At 39.9% G+C, this 25994-nt stretch overlaps 1 protein-coding gene across 1 annotated transcript in view; it reads right to left on the bottom strand.

Moving 5' to 3' along the window:
* The window catches only part of LOC131226707 (non-functional NADPH-dependent codeinone reductase 2-like), a 79854-nt gene that overhangs the window by 41782 nt on the left and 12078 nt on the right, over positions 1-25994 (bottom strand). The window contains exons 2-3 of the mRNA XM_058222345.1: positions 14017-14260; positions 13474-13653 (exon numbers count right to left, since the gene is read on the bottom strand). Coding sequence (XP_058078328.1) covers positions 13474-13653; positions 14017-14260 — 424 coding nt within the window. The remainder of the gene's footprint in view (positions 1-13473; positions 13654-14016; positions 14261-25994) is intronic.

The raw sequence follows: 25994 nt of genomic DNA, 5'->3' as shown, positions 1-25994 counted from the left end.
GTAATTTGTCATATGTGTTACATCACTTTTTCTAAATTGGATGTCGCAAATAGTCGCTCCATGAACACATCGTGTCACGTAAATCCCTCAACCGCGTGTTGTGTTACGTAAATCCACATAAACGTTGACCATGTCGGCAAATATCCGTAGTTATGGGATGAGGGTCGAGTCGGGTTTTCTATGAATTATACTCCACATTGTGATGATTACTACGTATAATGAGCCGCATAGGCTTTGCTAGGCATGCATCTCATGTAGGTTGTTTGCGCATACTGATATCTTATGTATTAGTAGAGTACGAGACATATCAGAACCTTTATATTACTTTTATAAATCTCTTGAATTATTGTTAATCTTAATGGATAACCATCAATATGAGTAGGGCATTAACCCTCTCCGACCATATAGATAATATAGGTGACATACAGATTAAAGACCTAGAGTACCATTTCTCTATGGAAGATCATGCTGAAAGAATATGAAGATAGCTTTATGATTTAGTTCTATACTTTCACTGTGAACTCTGATAAATGTAATAAGATCTCATTGAGTGGCCATTTGATTATTCTTTTACTCTAATGAAATAATCAATGTAGATGATTTTATTCTTGTGAATGTTACCTTCATATATGTAACTGGCTGTGATCTAAATGAATAAAAAATATAGTGCAATTTTTAAAGCATCTAGTTCATACATTATTAACACCCAGTCTTCTCGGACTTGAGTTTAAACTCTGGCCGTGAAAATTTAGGATGTTACACCACGTTTCTGAGGAAGGTTGCTGCTCCTCCTCCGATGTGGACAAATGTGTCTGGGCCCCCTCCTCTTCTAGCGAGTTCCAGGTCAGCTCAGATTGGAATATTTTGTGGTTAGCGGGTTTAAAGGTTTCGTGGTAAATGGGTGTGGCACCCGGCGATTCCAGAAAAACTCTCTCTTTACTTGGAAGATTATTTAGAAAGTAGTTCTAGTGGATGGATGGACCCAAGCAAAGGGTGTCCAGATGGCTTCCAAGTGCATTTACTGCCCTGCTCCTCTTTAGCCAGACTCAGAATCTATTGACCACATATTCTCGGCGAGCCTCACCGTGGTTCATATTTGGGAGCATTTTCACCTTTTTTTGCTGTGCACTCTCTGCACAATCTTCGGTAATTGCCAGAGTCATTGGTGGGCCACGCCACACTCTGGGAACCGTCTACATAGCCTGCGTCCCTCATGCCTTCCTTCATATTCTGAGAGATCTGGCTGGAGAGAAATAGAGCTTGTTTCGATAACTTGGCCTTAAGCTCTTCCATGGTCATCCTTCAAGTCCACCGCTAGATTGAAAGCGTAGGTCTTTCTCTACCCTTTCCTAGATTGCTATCTTGCCATCCAGCTTTCATGCTGGCTAACCTCCATATTGATAGATAGACATCTAGACCGAAATATCCCATGGTTGTGAAATGGATTAGACCCTAGAGGGGCTAGATCAAAATAAATGTTGATGGCTCGACTTTGGGGAACTTAGGCCCATCTGGGGGTGGGGATGTCGGTTGATGCGCTAAGGGTCTCTTCCTTTTTGGTTTTTCTTCAGGCTATGGCACTGGCTCCAATTCCTGTGCTGAGTTTCGAGCAATCTGTGAGGGCCTGACAAAATGTGATGAGTTAGAAGGTTGAAGTGGCGTGCGATTCTAAATCGATTGTGGTGATCCTCTCCAAGAACGCATGTCCAGTGTGGTCCTTGCACCACTAGTTTGCGAGGGTGAAGGCATTGAGGGACCCTTTGGGCATGTCTTTCGCCCGCACCCCCAGAGAGGCCAATGCAGTAGCAGATGACCTAGAAAACTTGTCCTATGCCTCTCTAGCTTCATTTCATCGCTCCACTAGAGGTCTCCTGTTCCTGGATAGGGTAGGTTTGGGCTACCTGAGGGAGCCTTAGATTTTTTCCTTTCTCTTTGTCTAGTGCGGCTCCATCCTTTTGAGTTGCCCCCTGTTTGCAGTTAGGTTGGGCGGTTTTTTTTCTGTTTATTTGTGGATACTTAGGATTACTTTAGGGCAGGGCTGGCCTTCGACTTTTTGTGTGGCCCTCTTGATATACTCGTATATCTTCCCAATTGAATGAAATCAATTTATCTTAAAAACAAAAAATAGGTGAGGCCCAAAGCTTTGTGGAGCATGCCCGAAGTACATGGCTATATATCCCTTTTGCTAATAAAATTTAGGTCAGCTTGATTCCACCTATTTCCTTAAAATTTAAAAAAAAATCAATGGACTTCCCCTCTCGCAGCTGAAACTTCGGGGACTAGGGTTTTGAGAGAGCGGGGGTGGAAAGCGCTATGAAGCTTGTGAAGAAGACGACAAAATTAGGAAAAAGAAGGAGGTCGTGACAAGAGAATACACCATCCATCTCCACAGGTGTCTCCATGGATGCACCTTCAAGAAGATGGCTCCCAAAGCCATAAAAGAGATCAAGAAATTTGCACAGAAAGCGATGGGGATGATAGATGTTAGGGTCGAGCGAAACAAGCACATATATGGAGCAGGGGTATCCAGAGTGTGCGTAGGCATGTCCGAGTGTGCATCGCCCACTAGAGGAATGAAGAGGAAGACCCCAAGGAGGAGTTTTACTCATTGTATACTGTAACAGAGATCCCACCTAAGGGGCTCAAGGGATTGGTGCATGTGTTGGTTGCCCAACAGATTTATCACTCATTCGAATGCAAGCAGATGGCATTTTGCCTTTGGCACAACACTACAACTACGCGAATGTATTCCATGCACTCTATGTATTGTAGTTGATAAAGGGTCCTAGCACTCTGGAAAGACGCGGGTTCCACCATAGTCAGATAACGTAGGACATGTAAAATCTGGACCCAGTACTACTAAGGATATGATGTAAATGGCCGCCCTGATCAAAAGAAATCCATTAAGGGTTGAATGAAATTGTCCTATGAAGACAATACTCAATCATAACTTTTAATCTAGGCATCATCACAAGATGCGCTATCTATCAATCTTTATACAACGCTGCTTTTGGGGTTAACTGGCCTGTCATGTACCTTTGTTTCATGAAAAAAAAAAAATACATACACTTCTGGTTTAACACTACAAATTTACAGTTTTTTTTAATATAATTAATTATTTTATTTTATTTTAAATTTAATTTTTTATTTCCATTTTTATCATAGGATTTCTACTTTTTTTAGAAGTTTCTTGTAATTAGGCCTATAATATTTTGATAAGATTTATTAAGACTTTCTATTTTTAGCAAATTAGGCTTTAAAAGAGTAGCTATCTTGGGTGATTAAGAATTTTTCTGTTTAAGGAAACTTCTAGAAGAAATAGAGTTTGAGCTTTCTTTATTAGTAGTGTAATCAAGAAATTATGCACATGTTATTCAATAAAATACACAAATTTTCTCTCTTCTTTTCTTGTGGACTCTTTGTGCTGGGTTTTATGTGGCTTGGATCTACCCGAATGTATGTCAAATGTGCGGCTCTTTTTCCTCTTTTATGAATATAAAAATCAAGTGTTAAAAAAAAACTCTCCTTGTGAATTCAATGTTTTAATTAGTTAAGGAAGTCTGTTGTCTTTTGCTTATTGTTTCACGCCTTCCATGCGTCCAATGGTATTAGAGTTAGGTTTTTCCTCAATTAGATGGCATCTAACAGTAGTTTGAGTAACAAGTCCTTGGTCAGTGCCCTAGGGAACAATCCTATGACAATAGTGGCGTTTAAAACTTTCTAGTGGGAGAATCTATGAGCCAAGTAAGGATTGTAGGGAGCAATCAACCGATTAACGGGGGCCTTAGGATAGGCCTGTATTCATAATAATGAGCAACTTGAGATCGGTGATGGAGCTTGCAATCATCATATTTATGGTGCGATAATGGTGACAAATCGCAAGCCACCACCCAATAATGATGAATCAGAGGACACTACTCTAATTGTGAGGAAGCTATTGTACACACTAAAGAAGGAAGTAGATATGTAGCAACATAACATCTTTCTAATGAAGTCATTGTGAACTAAAAGAAAATTATAATTTGATTATAGATGGCGATGAAAATCAATAATTAGGTTAATTAGGGTAATCTATTTCTCCACTCCCCTTTCTTATTTATAATAAAAAAAAATATATTCAAGAAATCAAACTATAGTTAGCAAGATCAGCTAATACAAATCACTCTCACATGACTCTAATACTCCCCCTCAAGCCGGAGAATAGAGATCACATGTGTCCGGCTTGTTCACAAAATCATAGAGTTGAATTCCAATAGTTACCTTAGTGAAAACATCAGCAAGTTGGTCCTTAGAAGAAAGGTGAGGAGTAATGATAATTCCATCCTCTAGCTTCTCGTGAACGAAGTGACAATCAACCTCGATATTTTTAGCACACTGATGAAATTTGGATTGGAGATTATATGGATCACTTCCTGGTTGTCATGGAAAAGAGGGATATGTGTAGGATGGAGACCTCCTAATTTTGAAAGAAAGGAACGTAACCACAAAATTTCACTGGTGGCATGTCCCATTAATACTTAACCTCTACTGAAGAATGAGCAATGATATCCTAGTTTTTTCTTTTATGAGAAACTAAGTTACTGCCAATAAATGTATACAAACTTGTAGATGAATGCCAATTGCTAGCACAACCAACCCAGTCAGCATCACAATAACCACACGCATCTAAATGGCCATGGTTAGTATAAAAAATTCATTTCCTTAGGATTGACTTACTATAATGAAGAATGTGATGAGCCGCATCAAGATGATGTGACCACAGATTTTGTATGAATTGACTAACAACACTAATAACATAGGTGATATTAGGCCAAGTGATGGAAAGGTAGATGAGTTTGCCAACCAATCATCAATAAGAGTTAGGTTCAACAAGAGAACAAGATTCCATTAAAAATAATTGATGATTCACCTCAATAGGTGAATCCGTAGGATGGGATCCTAACATCCTTATAGTTTTTAAGAGATCAAGGGCATACTTTCATTGAGAAATAAAGATGTTGTGAGTGGAATGGGCAACTTTAATCCTGAGAAAATATCGTAACGGCCCAAAGTCTTTAATTTCAAACTGGCAAGCTAAAATTCCCTCAAAAGGATGTGATGACATTGGTGTCATTGCCTATCACCACAATATCATTGACATATATAGCAACAATAGTAAAGGAAGCCCCAGGCCTTTTAATGAATGTTTAATGATCAAAAGTACACTGCTAAAATCTAATCTGTAGCATAGCTTTACTTAAGAATTTAAAACAAGCGTGAGGAGATTGATTCAGACCATATAATGCCTCCTTTAGTCCACACACTTTTCCTTCTAAATCAGAAAGCCAAAATCTAGGGGGCAAACACATATAGATCTCTTCTTGTAGATCTTCACGTAGAAAGGCATTCTTAACATAAAGTTGATGAATGAGCCAATTTCGATGGGCAATAATAGAGAGAAGGGTATGATTAGAGGTGAGCTTAGCTACCAAAGAAAAGGTATATATCATAGTTATCTATACTAGACTTTTAAGTAAACCCTTTATTAACAAGGCGAGCTTTATACCAAGCAATGGCCCCATCGAGATTGTATTTAAGAGTGCAGACCGACTTAAACCCCACTATGTGTTGCTCATGGGGAAGAGAAACATGTTCCCATGTCCCTTATCCATCAAGGGTAGTTATCTCATCAAGTATTACTGCCTTCCATCATGGATCTTTTAAGGCCTCTATAGCTATCGAAGGAATGTAAATAGTCAAAAATGACATAAATAAATGCACAAAATGATGATGATAAATGAGCATATATAAGAAACATAATTACCAATCGGGTGAGTAATACTGTAGTCAGTATGATTTCAGACCGGAGGAAGAATAGTGTGTGTAGCTTTCTGGATGGCAATGGGAAGATCACTCAATGAAGTGAAAACATAAGGATTGGTAACTGATGAGTCAGATGAGGCAGGAAAAATGAGTCTCAATAGTTAATTGCTCAATGGTGTCCGTAGGTCCTAAAATTGGAAAAGGGAGAGATGATGTAGAGATTCTGTCTATAAAATGAGTGTGGATCCACTGTTTCGTGGAAACAGTGAGCGGCTGAATCCAGCTTTATTATTGGTCCACGTCACTGTAAGTGCCACATCACCAGTTTTATTAAATATATTTAAAATATTACATTTCACGGACATTAGACGGTTTCCATTTGAAAATCGGATTGTGCACAGTACGCTCTTATTGTACTGAGTAAACTCAGTTGGGCCCACCTTGTATGTATGTGGTCTATCCACACTGTCCATCCGTTTTTCCATCTAATTTAAGGGGTTGAGCCTAAAATTGAAGTATATCCAAATATCAAGTGGATCATAACACAATAAAAAGTGGGGATAATGATTTCCACTGTTGAAACCTTGCTAAGCCCCACAGTGATGTTTATTTGTCATCCTACCTATTCATGAGATCATATAGATATAGATGAAAGGAAAACACAAATATAAGCTGGATCTAAAACTTTTGTAGCCCCCAAGAAATTTTCAACGGTGAACGTTCAATTCAACTATTTCCTATGGTGTGGTCCATTTGAACATTGTATATGCTTCATTTTTGGTCTCAAGCCCTAAAATTATCAGGTAAAATTGATGGATAAAGTGGATAAAATACATAAATCATGGTGGACCCCACAGAGTTTACTCAGGACGCTGAGCTTAGTGAGTTACTCACTAAGCAATCCGCTTCCTTCCATTTGGAGATTCAACATAGTGCTTAAGTAGCTAGACTCGTTACTAAAGTGATGTCACCTAGTTTTGTGGGTCTCACCATGATATATGTTTTGTATCCACCTCGTCCATCCATTTGGAGAGATCATTTTATGGCATGAGCCAAAGAATGAATCAGATCCAAAACTCGAGTGGATCCCACTACAGAAAATAGTGGAGAGAGTCACGCCCACCATTAAAAACTTCCAAGGGTCACAAACGTTTTCGATCAAGCTTATATTTGTGTTTTCCCTTCTTTAATGTCTGTGTTAACTTATGAACAGGTTGGATCTCAAATAAAAATCATGGTGGACCTTAGGAAGGCTTCAATGGTGGACGTCACTCTCCTCACTATTTTTTATGGTGGGGTCCACTCCAGCTTTGGATCTCCCTCATTCTTTTGACCATGCCTTAAAATGATCTCTCCAAATGGATGGACAGTGTGGATATAACACATACATCATGGTAGCCCCCACATAACTTGTTGACGTCACTTGAGTAGCGAGTCTAGCTACTCAACCTCCTGTCGGTAGCTAATCCGCCTCCAATTTCTTTCTTCTGAAATTTAATTAGGCCATGTCATCTCATGTCAATTTTATAAGATAATTTTTTTAATTTATAAAATATACCTAATTACCAAGGAATATTAGCTGCGACCACATCACTTAATCTAGTGGAATATCGTCACTTTGTCTAATGTAACCTCGTTAATTTGATAAATTAGATTACACACAATATCGATAGCACACACATATCTAAAGCGTTCATTTGAAATCAAAATAGAAGTATTAATTTCATCGCATGTTCAAATATTTGAATTTAAATCCAATCCATCAATCATTTATAAATAATCAAAATCAATAAGAGAAATCAACCATATTAAGCAATTAATGAGGTAATGAACGAAGATGAATAAACAAATATAGCTATCAAGATGTAGAAAAGCTTGAAGGGTGATCCTCACCTTAGAGTTGAATTATCTCTCAATGTTGTTAGAGTTGGATGTTCGCACTTTAAGATCGACATCTCTCCTTCTTCATTTTTCTTCCTTCCTCTTCCAGATTAAAACGCTTTAGCCTAAATGATCTAACAACAACGCTGAAAATTTGGCACCAAAATGGATGATTGAATTGACTTAGTAGACTGGAAATCCCTTTCATCTTCTCTCCTCTTCTATTCTCTCTCTCTCTCTCTCTCTCTCTCTCTCTCTCTCTTTTCTTTCTTCTTCTTCCAAACTCCTTAGGCCACACTAAAAGTAGTGGTGATAATGACACCCATCTTAGGGTTTCAAATCACTATCATCACCACTTCTTCTAGTGTGGCCCATTTGAGCTTCATATCTACCTATTTTTAGGCTAAAACCCTCAAATGATTTGAAAAATTGGATGGGCGGCATGGATAAAACCCATACATTACAGTGGGCCCAACATAGCCCCTACCTAGAGGGAATATGGTATATGTGTGGGAAAGATGTAATCTACTTCCCCTCGGAGTTTACTCAGCACATTATACTAGTTAGCAATACAACATCCATGATTTAGAGCCCCAACCTCTATTTATGTGAGGGCAACCTTTGATGTGGACCGTACATTATATAGGGCACAATTCAACGTGGGCCTTAAATCATGTGGGGACACCAACAATACAGACCATCAATTCCCGATAATTTTTCTTAGTCATTAGACAAAGTGATGGGGTTCATTAGACAAAGTGATGATGTTATTAAACGAAGTGATAGAATTATACTAAACAAAGTGACGAGTTTGCCTAACAAAGTAACATGATTTTTCTAAACAAAGTAATAAGGTTAAACGAGACAAAGCAAATAGGGTTCCATTAGACAAAGTTATGGATTATCGAAAAAAGTGATGGGTTGCCAGACAAAGTAACCTAGTTCCACTAAATGAAGTGACGAGGCTGGAAGACAGTGATTGAGTTCTACTAAACAAAGTGATGAGGTAGCTGGATAAAGTGATGAGGCCATTGGACGAAGTGACGAGGTTCACTAGACAAAGTGATTGGGTTGCTGGACAAAGTGATGAGGTTTTACTAGATAAAGAGACTATATAGTATGATAAAGTGACAAAGTTCTACTATATCAAGTCATGAGGTTCTACTAAACAGAGAGTGACGAGGTTGTTAGACAAAGTGATGGGATTTTACTAGATAAAGTGAAAGAGGTGCTAGACATAGTGACAAGGTTCTACTAGACAAAGTGACATGATTATTAAACAAAGTAACGGGGTTCCATTAGACAAAGTGATGATGTTCAACTAGATAATGTGATGGGGTTGCTAGACAAATTGATAGAGTTTTGCTTAATAAAATGACGAGCTTTCGAATAAAGTGACTTGGTTCCACTAAACAAAGTGATGATGTTACTATGCAAAGTGACAGGATTTCACTAGATAAAGTAGTGGCTTGTCAAATAAAATGACGAGGTTTTAATAGACAAAGTGACGAGTTCATTTCACAAAGTGATAAGGTTCCATTAGATAAAATCTTGGGGTTCCATTAGATAAACTAATGTGTCCATTTTATATAATTATCAAGGTGGGTCCTCTAAATTTCAAGGGTGGATGTCTCTCTTCCAAATATTTTCTTTGGTGTGGTCCACATGAATCTCGTGTTAACTTTTTTTTTTTTTTTTTGGATTCAGACCTAAATTATTACAAATTTAATTGTCAGAATAGATTTTACATACATATCATGGTGGGCCCATGTCACAACCACTCCCATTCCCATGCAAAGATATTATATATATATATATATATATATATATATATATATATATATATATATATATATATATATATATATATATATATTTGTATGGGGCGTGACTCTTAATTTTTCTGGGGCCCACTACGATGATTATGTAATATCCATTATAATCATTGGCTATTAAGTTCATTATCGAGCTTAAAGATATGCACTAAAGGAAATAGTTGGGAGAGAGATGTCCACCCTTTATTTTAAAGGGTCAAACATTATACTTATCTCAAAATCCACTTCAACAACTAGATTATTGAAAATAATAATAATAATTTGGAAGGCGGGGATTGTCTATACACTGTTTACAATCATGTGGTCAACCTAAATTATAGATAAAACTGATTTTTTCGGCCTGTGGCCTAAAATGGGGTGAGGTACCTTGTGATCCAGGTTGATTTTCTAGAAAATTCATAGCATGGCTCACCTGAGTCACTGACTATTTGCTCACATAAGTGGCTTTGGCGAAGGGGACACTGGTAGCATATACCACCAACTGCAATACTGTGAGTTATTGGAAAAGCTATATTAGCTCCCACATGGTGTATGTATTTTATCCACACTGTCCATCCATTTTTACAGATCATTATAGTTCATGAGCACAAAATTGAGGAGGATCTAAATCTTAGTAGACCACACCACAAAAAACATGGATGATTAGAAGATTAAAAACTTATTGGGGGCTACAAAAGTTTTAGATCAGGCAGATATTTGTATTTTCTCTTCATCCATGTCTTTGTGATGTTATCAGTTGGTTGGATGGAAAATAAACATTACATTGGGCTCTATGAAGTTTATAATGGTATGTGTTCAATCACCACTTTTCCTATGGTGTGGTCCACTTGAGATATCGATCTATCTATTTTTAGACTCATGCCCTAATGTAAGTGAGCCAAATGGATAAACAGTGTGGATTAAAAAACAATCATCATGGTTAGAGGTGGGCATCGAGTCAATTCAAACCAAGTTAGGGTTGATCTGACTTGATTCGGGCTTGAAATAGGCTTGACCTGAACTTGACCTGACGAGGTACCAAGTCTAGCATGCCTAACTCGATTGAGTCCAAGTCTGGCCCGGACTAATCCAGACTGAGTTTGACCTGATCACAAGTACCAATTCGGGTTAAGTCTTAAAATAATATGAGAAAATGGATGGATGGAGTTGATATATAACGCATAGATCAAGGTGGGCCCACAGTGAGGATCCTACGGACATCACTCATCTTGGGTCGTAGATAATAGTCCTTGTTAATCAAGCAGATTTTGAATTTTTTTTTTTTTATCTTATAAAATTGCCGTGAGATGACATGGCCTAATTAAATATTAGAAGAAAGAAATTGGAGGTGGATTAGCTACCGACAGGTTGAGTAGCAAGACTCGCTACTAAAGTGACGCCACCAAGTTCTGTGCGGCCCACAATGATGTATGTGTTATATCCACATTGTCCATCCATTTGGAGAGATCATTTTATGGCATGATCAAAAGAATGAGGCAGGTCCAAAGCTAGAGTGGATCCCACCATAGAAAACAGTGAGGAGAGTGACATCCGCCGTTGAAGCCTTCTTAAGGTCCACTGTGATTTTTATTTGAGATCCAACCTGTTCATAAGTTAACACAAACATTAAAGAAGCGAAAACACAACTATCAGCATGATTGAAAACTTTTGTGGCCCATAGAAGTTTTTATTGGTGAGAGTACTCTCTTCACTATTTTTTGTGGTGGGGTCCGCTCGAGTTTTGGATCTGATTCATTCTTTGGCTCATGCCCTAAAATGATCTCTCCAAATGGATGGACGGTGTGGATACAAAACATACATCATGGTGGGACCGACATAACTAGGTGATGTCACTTCAGTAGCGAGTCTTGCTACTCAACCTGTGGGCTTAATCCCCAAATGGAAACTTAAATAAAAATCATGGTGGACCTAAAGTTAACACAAACATTAAAGAAGGGAAAACACAAATATCGTTTTTAATGGTGGGCGTGACTCTCTCCACTGTTTTCTGTGCTAGGGTTCACTCGAGTTTTGGATCCAATTCATTCTTTGGCTCATGCCCTAAAATGATCTCTCCAAATGGATGGATGGTGTGGATACAAAGCATACATCATGGTGGGACCCACATAACTAGGTGACGTCACTTTAGTAGCGAGTGCCCTGAATCCGGAAGCGGATTGCGAGTGAGTAACTCAGTACGCTAACGGATTGCGGTGAGTAACTCAGTATGCTTAGCGTACTGAGTAAATTCTGTGGGGTCCACCATGATTTATATATTTAATCCACTCCTTTCATCCATTTTACCACATAACTTTAGGGCCTGAGCCCAAAACTAAAGCATATATAAATCTCAAATGGACCACACCATGGGAAACAATGTGAATTGAAAATCCAATGTTGAAAAAATCTTGAGGGCCACAAAAGTTTTGGATCAAGGCTATATTTGTGTTTTCCCTTTCATTCATGTTTTTGTGATCTTATTAACAGGTTGGATGACAAATAAACGTCCCTGTGAGGCCTAGCAAGGTTTCAATGGCGGAAATCATTATTTCCACTGTTTCCTGTGGTATGGTCAACTTCAGCTTCGGATATGGTTCAATTTTGATCTCAACCCCTTAAATGAGCTGGGAAAACGAATGGACGGTGAGGATAAACCACATACATTCACGGTGGGCCCAACAAAGTTTCCTCAGTACATTAAGAGCGTATTGAGTTACTTAGTACGCAATCCGATTTTGCTTAATCGGATTGCCCAATGAGTAACTCACTATGCTTAGTGTACTGAGTAAACTCTGTGGGTTCCACCATTATTTATGTATTTTATCCGCTTTGTCCATCAATTTTACCAGATAATTTTAAGGCTTGAGACCAAAAATGAAGCATATACAATGTTCAAATGGACCACACTATAGGAAACACTTGAATTGAACCTTGTCCGTTGAATTTATTGGGGGCTACAAAAGTTTTGAATCAATATTATATTTCTGTTTTCCCTCCATCAGACAAATAAACATCACTGTAGGGCCTAGCAAGATTTCAGCAATGGAAATCATTATCCCCACTGTTTACTGTGGTATGATCCACTTGATATTTGGATATACTTCAATTTTGGGCTCAACCCTTCAAATTAGATGGAAAAACGGATGGATGGCATGGATAGACCACATACATACAAGGTGGGCCCAACTGAGTTTACTCAGTATGATAAGAGTGTATTGTACACAGTACGCAGTCCGATTTCCAAATGGAAACCGTCTACCGTTTCCGTTCGACTTTCCGTGAAATGTAATATTTTAAATATATTTAATAGAATTGGTGATGTGGCACTTACAGTGACGTGGACCAATAATAAAGCTGGATTCAGCCGTTCACTGTTTCGGCGAAACATAGGATCCGCACTCGTGTAAAATAGGGTATATCCTAAAAAAGTGGCATCTTTACATACGTATTTATGGTGAGTGATTGGATGATAACATTTATACCTCTTTTGGGAGTTGGAGTGTCCAACATGAAGAAAGCATACACCCATATACCCTAGGAGGTAAGCTAAATAGGAGATACTCTGGTTTTAAAATACGGAGATGGTTACAATTTCTTAGATAATAAGATTGGCATATAGTTTATCATATAAGTGGCAGTGACAACGACATCACCTCAATATTTTTAGGAATGAACATATGAGTCATCCTAGCTCTAGTTACCTCTAGCAAATATCTATTCATCTGTTCAACGACTCCATATTTTTGGGGTGTATAGATACAAAATGTCTCGTATTTAATCTCCCAATTTTTATTTTATTTATTTTATTTTAAAAAAAAATTTAATCTTCCAATTTGCAAATAAGAATTGTTAAACTAATTCCTTTATAAAAATCACAAAATGAAAAAGTACGGCATAGGGAAAATTTTTGCTACATTTTCTACAATTCGGGCAAGAGCTGAGATTTAATGAGAGAGCTTGTTGAGAGAGATCAAACCTGAGCAACGGTTTTTCCCCTAGCGTTTGCAATTTGTTGAAGGATTGGACTCTCCATCACTACAAGCGATCCCCAGGAGGCTCCATTGGCCGCAAGTGGAGACCATGCAGTAACGTGAATTCCATGCGCCTTGCAGAACTCTCTGAGCTTGCTTTGCTGCCATGCTGCGTTCATTTCCACCTAACATAACATCATCGTCACTTTCTTCGTCATTGTGATCCGAATTATCATCATCAAGGTATTACGCTTACACATGCATACAGCCATTGAATTCCTGCCATAATGTACCCCGATCCAAACCATCCAAATCCTTGACCCCATTGCGGATGTTTGACAACCCAAGACAAACATTCAGACAAAGATTGCCCGGACCATTATGATAGAAAACTTTTCAATGGTCCAAGTTCAAGAAATTAACAAATGTGCAGTCATCAAAATAATTTGATACTCTATCTAAGTAGGGTCGAGAATTTGTGTTTTTAGTGCACGTATGCCATATGAATACATAAATATTGTTATAGTCCACGTGTACACATATCATACCTGATTCACTGCTGGAGGTATCTTGGCATGAGCCATTAGTTCCAATAGCTTCTTGGAAGAGAAGTTGCTGACACCAATTGATTTTGTGAGGCCCAGCTTTTGACACTCCTCCATTGATTCCCATACAGATTTTAAATCAATGGGGAGAAGGTCGTCCTTGTTGATGGGAAATCCTCTTTTCCCTGGCTTCAAGCTCACGGGCCAATGAATGAGATAGAGATCGAGGTACTCCAACCCTAGATTCCTACAACCAACCAAGAAATCTTAGTGGGAAACGTTTTCTGGCAGACCCTCGGTGGTTGACCCTCTTATACCTACACGGGTGTAAGAGAGAAACAAAGGAGATCCTGGCTAGTGCAGGGAACTCTCTGATGCCTAAATCAGGAATAAGGTCCTTTTTTTGTAGGGTAGGATTTCCAGAAAAGAGACACTAGTCAAATGCTAGGGTAAGAATTGTCGTACCTTTTAAGGTTGGGGATACTTCTATATATGTAGGAGAGGGAGTCCGATTGAATGAGGATTTTTCCCGATATCTTGGAGATTCGTCCAGATCCAGGATCCTTAGAGATTACCAGCCTCCGAGATTACTGGGATCTGATCTTATTCCCTAAAGATTTAGGGAGAGATATTCAGGACATTAGGGATTTCTTCGAATTTGTAGCACGGTTTCAGGTCGGCTCCCATAGGCGGGTGATAACTCGGGAATAAGTAATACCGACCTTCTCGACAGATCAACATTCACTATCTTTGACTAATGTTTACGTCGGAGGGTCCGTGTTCTGTTTAGCTGGGTACTAGCAGACCTTGATCTCGTCACAGGGTCAATCTATGGTCGACTTATATCTGACCTATGACCGACCTATGGCCGATCTGTGGTCAATCTGTAATTGACCCACTGGGTCATAATACGGTTTATCCGAATGGGCTCATAATCTGTTCTTTGAGTGTCTTTACAGTTGTATCGACCTCCTTAGAGGTCGGTCTGTTTTTGGACGTAGAGGCCTTATTAGGCTCAGGTTTCACTGGGCCCGTGCTGGTTCAGTAGAGTTGGTCCATTCCATAAGCCGACTTATTGACTTGTCCATTTTTCCCCTAATGGGGTCCATCTCATATAAGATGCATGCTAGTTTACCATGTGTTGATGGATGGACCCCACACGGTTATGCTTATTCAAATTGTCAATGGTAGCTCAAGTGTAACTCGGCTTTAATAGTGGCCCCTTCCATATTGAGCTCAGTACTAGTTGGTGCAGAAAAAAATTTGTGCGTCCCAAAATGATTTATGCATCTTATCCATGCCATCCATTCATTTTTCCAGCTTATTTTAGGGCATGATCCCAAAAATAATCTCAAGTGGACCACACAACAGGAAACATTATAGTGGTGACTGAATGCCCACCAATTTTATTTTTATTTTTTGGGAAAGTGGACTCTTGCCACCAAAAATCCATTAAGCTGAAAATTTACAGTCCTTCGGGAGGGTCGTAATAAAAAGACTACCGACCTCTCCTATCGTGTCTCCCCTATAACCATTTATACAAATCAACAAAACACCTAAGACCAGACAACCCGATAGAAAATGGATGGGAAGCCGAAAAGCAAAAAAACAAAACCTACACCGCAACGAAATAATGGGAGCTAAGAAGTTGTGCGAATCGATCCGAGGCTTAGCTTATCGAGAAAAACTAACCCCTTAATTTGCCTGGGGAGCGAATCATAGTGGTCATGAAGAAAAGTCACCTGGGACTCGCTCCCAATCTTCGCCATAGCATCGGCCGGGCCGTTGCCCTCACAGAAATAATGCTTGAATTGAAAGTTGCCTGCCCTGTTCAGCATGTTGATCCTGTTAATCCATGGTTTCCAATTCCATGGGCACGTAATAGCACCAAGAAGGATGTTTGTTATGAACTTTGAGTCTAATTCCACCATCGTTTGGTGCAACCCTTTTCTTAAGCATATCAGCAATCCGTCATGAATAGCTCTTATCTCCACTAGGTTATTGGTGCCAGCCCCATACCCGGCAGAGAACGCAAAGATAAAAGAACCATCATCCTTTCTGCAAATGCCTCCTCCATCGGAAAGGCCAGGGTTGTTCCTTGCTAATCCATCAACATTTAATTTGAACCAGCCTGGGGAGGGATGAATCCATTTAATGACCATGGAGACTGATCTGATCTAACGAGGAGGGAGAGGATTTGGGAATAGTTTGGGAAGCCCACCAATTGATGCGAGCAATAGAATTAACAGAGTTCATCTCAACTTCGCCGAAGGTGGCCTCATTCCTGGCCCTCCACAGTTCCCACAGGATAATGAGGGGGAGAATAATTCTAACCTGCCGAGATGCGGGAAGCTTCGGCGTTTCTCCATTGGAGAAGTCTACCAAGAACAGAGGAGTGCGCAACAACCCACTGTAATTGTTATTTGCCATCCACCTGTGGATTTAATCATACAGACCTGGATGAAGGGATAATAGAAATATCTAACTTGATCCAAAATATCATGGCCCCTAGGAGGTTTTTAATGGTATGTCTTCAATTACCCTATGGTGTGGTCCACCTAACATTTGGATCCGTCTTTTTTTAATCTCATGCCATAAAATGATCTAAAAAAATTGGATGAGTGGCATAGATAAAATAAAAACATCATGATGGACCTACGGAGTTTTTTTCAACACCAACCACTACTGTACCAAGATGGGTACTGGAGAGGTCACTACCGAAACTGCGTATGCTCAAGTGAGTAGGCCGTGGCCCAAAATGGCAGACTTGGTTTTGGTAGTGAACTCTCTAGTACTGAACGGCAAAGTGGATTGGCTCTTTCTAAAGAGGGTTTTGCGGCGTTTTGGCTTCTCAGACCTATGGATTAACTTATTGGAACGAAGTTGGAGAAATTGTTGGTTCTCGGTGCTAGTCAATGGAGAAATCGGAGGCTACTTCAAAGCCACCCGTGGGCTGCGCCAAGGCGACCCATTGTCACCTAGCCTGTTCATTCTAGCCTTTGAGGTTCTTGGGAGAGGTTTCAGAAATCTAGTGGAGGCCGGTTCCTGTCTCCCTTTCCAAGGGCGATGTGGAAATCTGGTGGTGTCCCACCTGCTGTTTGCGGATGATACACTATGTTTCTTGAATGGGCGCCTCCGTTCTATCCGGGCGGTTAAACATTTCCTTTAACTCTATCAGCAAAGCTCAAGTTAGAAAGTTAACTTCCACAAGAGTGTCTTCCTCTGTACGGAAAACATAGGGGCTTCCAGGGCTGCTTCAATTCAAAGGGAATTAGGGATGACTAAATGTAGGGAGAGCATCACATATTTAGGAGTATCGATTTTAGCCGGTAGAAGAAAGAAAGACTTCTTTCAGAAGCTTCTTGACAGGGTGGAAGCTCATATCAAAGGCTAGAAAATGCAGTTTTTATCGATGGCGGGGAGAGTCACGCTTGTGAACCACGTTCTAGCTAGCATCCCAGTCCACACGTTGGCAGCTACCCACGTCCCTGATGGAATCTTGAAGGTGATGGAAAGCCGCTTTGCTGATTTTCTATGGGGCTGGACGAATGGTCGGAAAAAACTCTATTGGAGGAGTTGGCAACATATTTCCTTGCCCAAGTGTGAAGGGGGGCTGGGAATAAGGTGCCTTAAAGATGTCATGACTGCGTTTCGGCTGAAAATGGCCTGGACCGTGTCGAACGGTGTGGATAAGGGGCTGTGGAGCTCTTTTATGAAAATTAGGTACAGTCAGGACCTCCGGCGGGAGGGGCAGCCCCTCCTTTCATCTGTGGCGTCTCCATTGTGGAAAAGAATCAGAGCCCTTCTCCCTTTGATCAAAGCTATGACCCAATGGCAAATTAGTGATGCTAAGGTTAGCCTATGGAGTGCCAACTGGTCAGGCCTGGGCCTCTTGCAAGATAGAGCAACAACCTCGATTCCTCCATCCCTTTATAATCTTAGAGTTCAGGATTTCCTGGGTGCTATGGGCCTGCTTCCTCCATCGGTGGCATTCTCCTTCCTCTCGCAATAAGACATTAACGCCATTTTTCAGGGAGGCTTCTATCTGACGGACGGCCAGGATACCCCCTTCTGGCCGCCAAACCCTTCGGACATATTTTCAGTTTCGTCGGCGTGGGAAATCAGTCGTGCTCATAGCCAACGCACAAGCTGAGGAGAGAAAATCTGGGATGTGAAAATCCCTCCCAAAGTCTCTGTCCTTGTGTGGCGAATTATCAGAAGGGCACTGCCGGTTGACTAGGCCATTCAGAATCGCGGTATCCACCTAGCATCCCATTGCAGCTGCTGTAGTGAGTCCTAAAATCAGAGACCTGCAGTGGAGACAACAGAGCACCTCTTCTTACACAGTGCCCGAGCAAAGGAAACCTGGTCCCATTTCGCCTGGCTGTTCAATTTATGTCTGAGCCACAATGGCTTGGTAGAGGAGAGGCTACACCATTGATGGGGACAGCGTCCTACGCACAGGCCTGCTGGACCATTCAAAAACCTTAATCCCTGCTTCATTCTTTAGTAGTTATGGAAGGACAGAAATGCCTCCAGATTCGATGGGTCCTTAGTTAGCATGAATACACTGATCTCACGTGTCTCCGGTTGGCTGCGGGCCATTATACTTAGGTGGGGCACACATCCCTCCCGTGTGCACAGCCATGGAGGGGCATTGGGATCCTTGGGTATGGCAGGGGCAGCCTCAATAGGAGATTTCTCAGGTGGTGCGTTGGAGTAAGCCCCCGCTGGATTAGGTGAAACTCAATGTCGATCGGTCATCTAGAGGGAACCTGGGTGTGGCTGGTGGCAGGGGTGTCTGTGGGGGTGACAAGGGTGATTTTCATTTTGGATTTTATGCAGGTTACGGCCTTGCCTCAAATACATGCGCTGAGTTTCAAGAAGTACATGATGGCCTTATTCACTGCAACCACTAGGGCCTAAAAGACATCATAATTAAGTCCGACTCCCTTCTGGTGGTCCAGTTATTGTTGGGAAGCTCTCTCCTGGGCTGGAAATGGACGTATTGGATAGATAGAATACGGAAGATTAGTAGTACTTGCAATGTAAATTTTGTTCATATTTGTAGGGAGGGTAATGGGCTGGCGGATGGGATGGCCAAGTGGGGTAGTGAGAATCAAGTTTGTGCCCTGATCTCCTCCCAAGCTAACCTCCGTCAAGTGGTGAGGGGCCAACTCTTCCTTGACAGAGTGGGTTTAGGGGTGGTCAGAAGGAGATTCAAGAGGTAGTTTCTTTCTATATGATATACTCTGCCTTCGTTTTCTAGGGGGAGTCCGAAGGATCGATGTCTTGTTGGTAGAGCTGTAAATCCTCTCTTTTGTTAAATGAAATCAAAGTTTTACCAAAAAAAAAAAAACTTGGTGGTAGTTGGTGCTGGAAAAGCTCTATGGGCCCACTGTAATGTAAGTGTTCTTATCCATGCTGCCCATCCACATTTTCAACTCATTTCAAGGCATGAAGGCATGAATCCAAAAGCTAGGCAGATCTAATTAAATCTCAGTAAACCACACGATAGGAAACAATGGTGCTTTAACGCCCACCACTGAGAACTTTCTGTTACGCAGCACGCCAACAACGCATGAGCCTAGATCCAATCTCAGGCCTCACCCACAAACGATAAACAGGAAGAAATATAAACTAGAAATAGATCAAAGCATTCAAAACAAACCATAAGACAAGATACACATGAAAAAATCCCAAACTAGGGTAAAAAACCACGGATGCAAACTTCCACTATGAAGAACGAAGATTACAAAGCAATATACTAACCTTTCCCTTGGAAGCACATAGAAAACCCTTTGCCCACACCTTAGAATAATTTTTCCTTGCTTTCTCTCTATATAAAAAAACTTAGGAACCCCTGTTTATATTTTAGGAAACTCCCCTTTCCGCATCCTAGTTGCGAAAGGACTTGCGACACGAAATCCACGCAAAATCGCAAAATGAATCTGCGTAACCTCGACTGGTCGTGTAGCCTACACAACCAGTCGAGAGGACCCCACGACCGGTCATGAATGGGCTACAACCGGTCGAACACATTGGGATTGAAAAACAATGCTCGCTGGACTTTGAGTCGAGCCGATCCATGACCGGTCGAGCATGGCTCACGACCGGTCGAGGACGGTCCCAGATGTGGCTCCACATCTTAACAATCTCGCATTTTGAGACACATCGCCTTAAACCTTCGTCTTCTTCATCCGGAGTGCATCACCTCCCTGTCTTCAAGCCTGAAGACCAATTAAAGCTGAACAGAGCTTTAGCTTCTCCCGTGTGACCGCCTTAGTCAGCATATCCGTAGGATTCTCACTTGTATAAATCTTCTCCAGAGCAATCGATCCATCTTCCAGTGACAAATGAATGAAGTGATATCTGATGGCAATATGATTGGTCCTTGAATGAAAGGCTGAATTCTTAGCCAAGTGTATTGCACTCTGACTGTCACTGTACATCTTACAATCTGCTTGCTTCTTACCCAACTCTTCTATAAAACCTTGCATCCACACCATCTCCTTGCACGCTTCTGTAGCCGCAACATATTCTGTTTCTGTCGTACTGATAAATATTATCTTCTGTAATTGAGAGACCCAACTGGCTGCAGCACTACCTAGAGTAAAGACATAACCTGTAGTGTTTCTTCTGCTGTTGATGTCTCCTGCCAAATCCCACATAGCCTTGTAGCTTGATTTTTGATCCACCATAGTACAGCCCTACATCCTTAGTACCTACTAAGTATCTAAGAATCTACTTCACAGCTTCCCAATGTTCCTTACTGGGGTTGTTGATGAACCTACTAATAACTCCCACTGCTTGAGCAATGTCTGGCCTCGTGCTCACCATAGCATACATAAGACTCCCAATAACTGACGCATATGGGACTTTAGCCATGTAGTCTCGTTCCTCCTGCGTCTTTGCACCTTGCTCCTTAGATAGCTTGAAGTGGTTGGCTAATGGAGTGCTAACTGGCTTAGCACCTCCCACATTGAATCGATTAAGTACCTTGGCTATGTACTCTCCCTGTGACAAAACTAGTTTCTTATTTTTCCTGTCATGCTTTATCCTCATGCCTAGGATTTGTTTTGCAGTTCCTAAATCCTTCATGGCAAATTCTCTAGACAGCTGTCTTTTGAGATCTGAGATGTCCTTTATGTTTGAACCGGCCACAAGCATATCATCAACGTACAGAAGAAAGATGATATATGACGTATCAAACTTCTTCAAATAGCAACAATGGTTTGCATGACATCTCCTATAACCGCTTCCTGACATGAAACTATCAAATTTCTTGTACCACTGCCTCGGGGCCTACTTCAGGCCATATACACTCTTCTTCAGTCTGCACTCTTTGTTCTCATTTCCTGGTGCCACGTATCCTGTCAGCTGATGCATATATATATCTCTTCTTCAAGGTCCTCATGAAGAAAGGCTATCTTAACATCTAGTTGCTATATATGTAAGTCCTCTGTAGCCACTATACTCAAGACTATACGAATCGTAGACATTTTCACCACAGGTGAAAATATTTTAGTGAAATCGATACCTGTCTTTTGTTAAAACCCTTTCACAACCAGTGTAGCCTTGTACCGTTTCGAACCATCGTGCACCTCCTTCAATCTGTAAACCCACTTGTTATGAAGAGCTTTCTTACCCATAGGTTGGGTGACTAGCTCCCATGTACGATTGGACTCAAGAGAGTCCATCTCCTCATCCATGGCCTGCTACCACTTAACCCGTGTATCTATCTTTAATGCCTCTTTAAAACATTCTGGTTCACCATTATCTGTCAGCAGTAGATAATATAAGGAGGGTGAGTATCGAACCGTGGGTCTCCTCTCCCGAGTAAACCTCCTCACAACCGGTGTATGCGGCTCTGCCCCATAATGTTCCTGTGCATGATCATCCTGTGGCGCTGTAACACCCGTGTCCTGTAACTCTTCCATCTCTACGAATTTTTTCTCCTCGGCCTCATTTTCCTGCATATTGTCCTTATGCATCACTTTTTCATTGAAGATTTCGTCCTTGCTTCTGATGATTTTCTTATTTTCTGCATCCCAAAACCTGTAGCCAAAATTATGCTGCCCATAGCCTATAAACGTGCACTTCCTGGACTTCGCATTGTAAGTGCTATAGTTTATATCCCTGTCTGTTGTCAAATTTGAGGTGCCAAAATCACTGTTATATATAACTTGCATAAGTGAAGTTCTCTCAAGGATCAACATTCATAAACAAGCCAAAACTCACAACAAGCAAAGCTCACAAGTACAAGGATCAATCTTGAATGCAAGAACTGCTCACAAGACAAGACTCAAGCTGCAAGACTTCAAGAAGAGTACAAGGCAGTTTGTAAAGAACTCAAGACACTTTCAAGATTGAGCTACATCAAGATTTTAAGATTGAACTACATCAAGACTTCAAGGCTCATACTTCAAGGTCACTAGTTCCTAATGTTTCAATGTCCTTACTTCATGGTTGAGGTTTGACTGACCATAAGTTGACCTTAGAAGTAGGTCATTTTGGATACATAAGTCGAATGTTATTTTACATGAGTTTGGTCTATTCTTCGACTAGTCCTAGGCCTTCTTCGACTAGTCCTAGAATTGCTTTGACCAGTCTAAGAAATTCCTCGATCAGTCGTGAGTTTGTTACAAATTTCGGATAAAATCTGTCAGGCTTCGACTAGTCGAGAATCTCGGACATCCAAGATTTAAGACATCATCTTCGACCAATCGAAAATCTTCGACTCAAAATCTAGCGATGTTTTTCGAGTTCTTCGACCGATCGTAGGAATCCTTCGACCGATCAGGTGACTACGACCCGATCGAAGGAGACCTTCGACGATCGTAGAAACGATCGAGCTTATCCCACGGATCTTTTAAATATTCATTATTGCTTCGACTAGTCGAAGAGCTCCCTAGACCAGTCGAAGACGCGATCTGCTCACCTATAAATAGTGCACGAATCTCAGAAGAAATTATCGAATTAATTAATCCATTCAAGCCAATCTTCGTCGAACTTCTGAGAGATAATTCTGTGCTTCATCTAAGCTAAGTGTGCTTATTTAATATTCTCTTTCCTTAGCTTTATTTAATTGATTTTGTTTCTGCTATTCCAATGTAATTTGATAAGAGGAATTGTTATTCCCTTTCTTTGGAATCAAAATCAATTAAGGCAAGCCCTATTTGGTTTAATTTAAAATCTATTAGAATTAGAACCATTGTAATTGAGTACTGGACATTGAAGTTGGACATTCAATCATCTACTCTGATTTGGTTCTACTGGGCTGTTACAACGAAGGAGATAATCAGGTATTTTACATTTAATTGTAAATTCCTTTCTGTTTTGGTTTCTTTCAAGATTTGTCAGAAAAATCTTGTTGTATTGGTTATCTGAGGAGAGCCTAGAAAACTCAGAAGTGGAGTTTTTTAATTGTGTAAGCCCACATACAAAGACACAATTGTAAAGGTTTTGGGTGAACCTCGGAAAACCTATTTTGTTAGTGAACGCTAATATCCCCTGTGTGAGGATATTAGGAGTGGAGTAGCATTTTGGGTGGCTATTGTTTAACAGTTGGTGAACACACAGGCGAACCACTATAATCCCTTGTGTTGTGGTTGAATGATTTATTCTTTTGATCTTTAATTATTCTTTTATGGGATGTATGTATGGTGGTGAATGTTGTAATCATTTAATTCAAGCATTGTGAGAATTTTGTAATAGTATAGAATTTATTTTCTGCTATTCCTTTATCATCTTGTTATTCAATTTCCATTAAAAGTTGTTCCAGCAAGGTTGCCCTGCCATTTTTATGGTGTATGGCTGTCCCTAGAACAATACATTTTTTATTATAATTTATTTTAATTCAGTTTGTATTTATTTCTGTATTCCTCTTCGATTTGAGATTTGATACAAAGATCTTTCTAGAAATAAGGTTGTCCTACCATAAACTCTGGTTTTTGATATAAGGTTGTCCTTAGAACAACATTTGTATCAACCTCTCAAGATCTGAATTTTGAGGTTATTTTACTTTCTTGCATTGTGATTTATTTTTGGTATCATATTCTTTTTAATTCCGCTGTTATAAGTTTTATTTGGCATTGTCCTATTCACCTCCCCCCCCCTCTAGGACATATAGCTAGGCCTTTTCAAGTGGTATCAGAGCCTAATAGCTCTTTTTTAATTCTTGGATTTAATTCCTGAGCTAACGATTTAAGCTATTTAAGATGTCAAATTTTGATAACCTTTCAGTCATAAGGCCTCCACCCTTTGATGGCTCCAACTATGCCTATTGGAAAGCCAGAATGAGGATCTTCCTCAAATCAATGGATGAAAATGTGTGGCAAGCCACAATGATTGAATGGAATCCTCCTATCATGGAAGTTACTGGGGTTGATGGTTCAAAATCTATAAAAGTCATACCATATTACCAATGGACCACTCTTCAGAAAAGTGAGAGTAGTACAAATGCTAAAGCACTAAATGCAATTACTTGCGCACTATCACCGGATGAGTTCAAAAGAATCATTTCCTATGATACTGCAAAGCAAGCTTGAGATATATTAAAAATGACACACGAGGGTACTACAATTGTCAAAAAATCTAAAGTCCAACTCCTCACAACTAGATTTGAAGAAATTCATATGGAGGAAAATAAAATGTTTATGAACTTTTACACTAGATTGAATGACATTGTAAGCTCAATGTGGGGTCTTGGCGATAAAATCCCAGAAAGTAAAGTGTGTGCAAAAATATTACGCTCACTTCCTGAACGGTTCAATTCTAAAGTAACCGCAATCCAGGAACTTCGTGATATGGATAATATGAGGGTAGAAGAACTAGTTGGTTCTCTACAAACCTACGAGTTAAACTTTAAAGCTCCTAAAGGTAAATCTATCGCACTAAAATCTTCTAAATGTAATTCAGAAGAAAATTCTAATTCAGAAGATGATATGACTCTTTTAGCTAAGAAATTTTACAAGATTTTCAAAAGCAAGAAAAGGGTTGATTTTCAAAAATCAAATGATAAAAAGAAGTTTAGACCCAAATCTCGAAAATCTTTGAAAGATAGTCAATGTTACAACTGTCAAGAATATGGGCACTCAGCAAATAGATGTCCTAAAAGGGACAAACCCAAGAAGAAGGGTATGTTGGCTACATGGGATGAATCATCTAATTCTGAAGGTTCTTCTGAATCAGAAGATTCTGAAACTGAGTCGGGCAATGAGGTTAAAGCTCTTATGACTCTAGTCAAATTCACATTTTCAGATAATGACTCAACAAGTGAAGAAAATCTGAGTAGTGAATGTGAAAATGAAGATGATCTTCAAGACGCTTACAATGCCCTATATAAGGAAAGTTGTAAAATTGCTGTCAAACTTAAACTTCAAAAAAAAAAGTTTTCTAAACTCAAAAATTGTTTTGAATCACTTGTCTTAGAAAAATCACAAATTTCAGATTGTTTTGAAAAATCAAAATGCGATTTGGATTTCAAAAACTCCCTAATTATTGATTTAAAATCTGAAATTGAGAAACTTAAAACTGAAGTATCTTCTCTTCTGAGTCTAAAGGACACATGAAAATATGCCCAAGGTGATCCAAAGTTAGAGAAACTTTTATCCGAATCAAGAAAATGTGGCGATCTATCCGGGTTGGGCTATGATAAAAATCTACCTCCTAAACAAAAGTATACTCCTCCTATGTTTGTTAAAGGAGAGTCCTCAAACTCAAAAGGGAAAAGTACTTATCAAGATTTTTCTAGAAATTCAAAAACTTTTCAAAAACCTAGAAGTAGCCATGTCAACTTTAATAAGAAACGAAATCCACTAGCTGAAAAGATAGTTGATTTACTCAAGGAGCTCTTAAAATCTAACTCTATAGGTCATTCATACAAATATACACAAAAGAAGATCAATTATGTTCCTAAACCCAAAACAGTTATGAAATGGGTTCCTAAAGTTACCTGCTTGGTTGCTCACACTACTTTC

The sequence above is a fragment of the Magnolia sinica genome, chromosome 15 (assembly GCF_029962835.1).
Source record: "Magnolia sinica isolate HGM2019 chromosome 15, MsV1, whole genome shotgun sequence".
Lineage (NCBI taxonomy): Eukaryota > Viridiplantae > Streptophyta > Magnoliopsida > Magnoliales > Magnoliaceae > Magnolia > Magnolia sinica.
The sequence above is the reverse complement of the archived record's forward strand: the minus strand, read 5'-3'. Positions and strand labels throughout refer to the sequence as shown.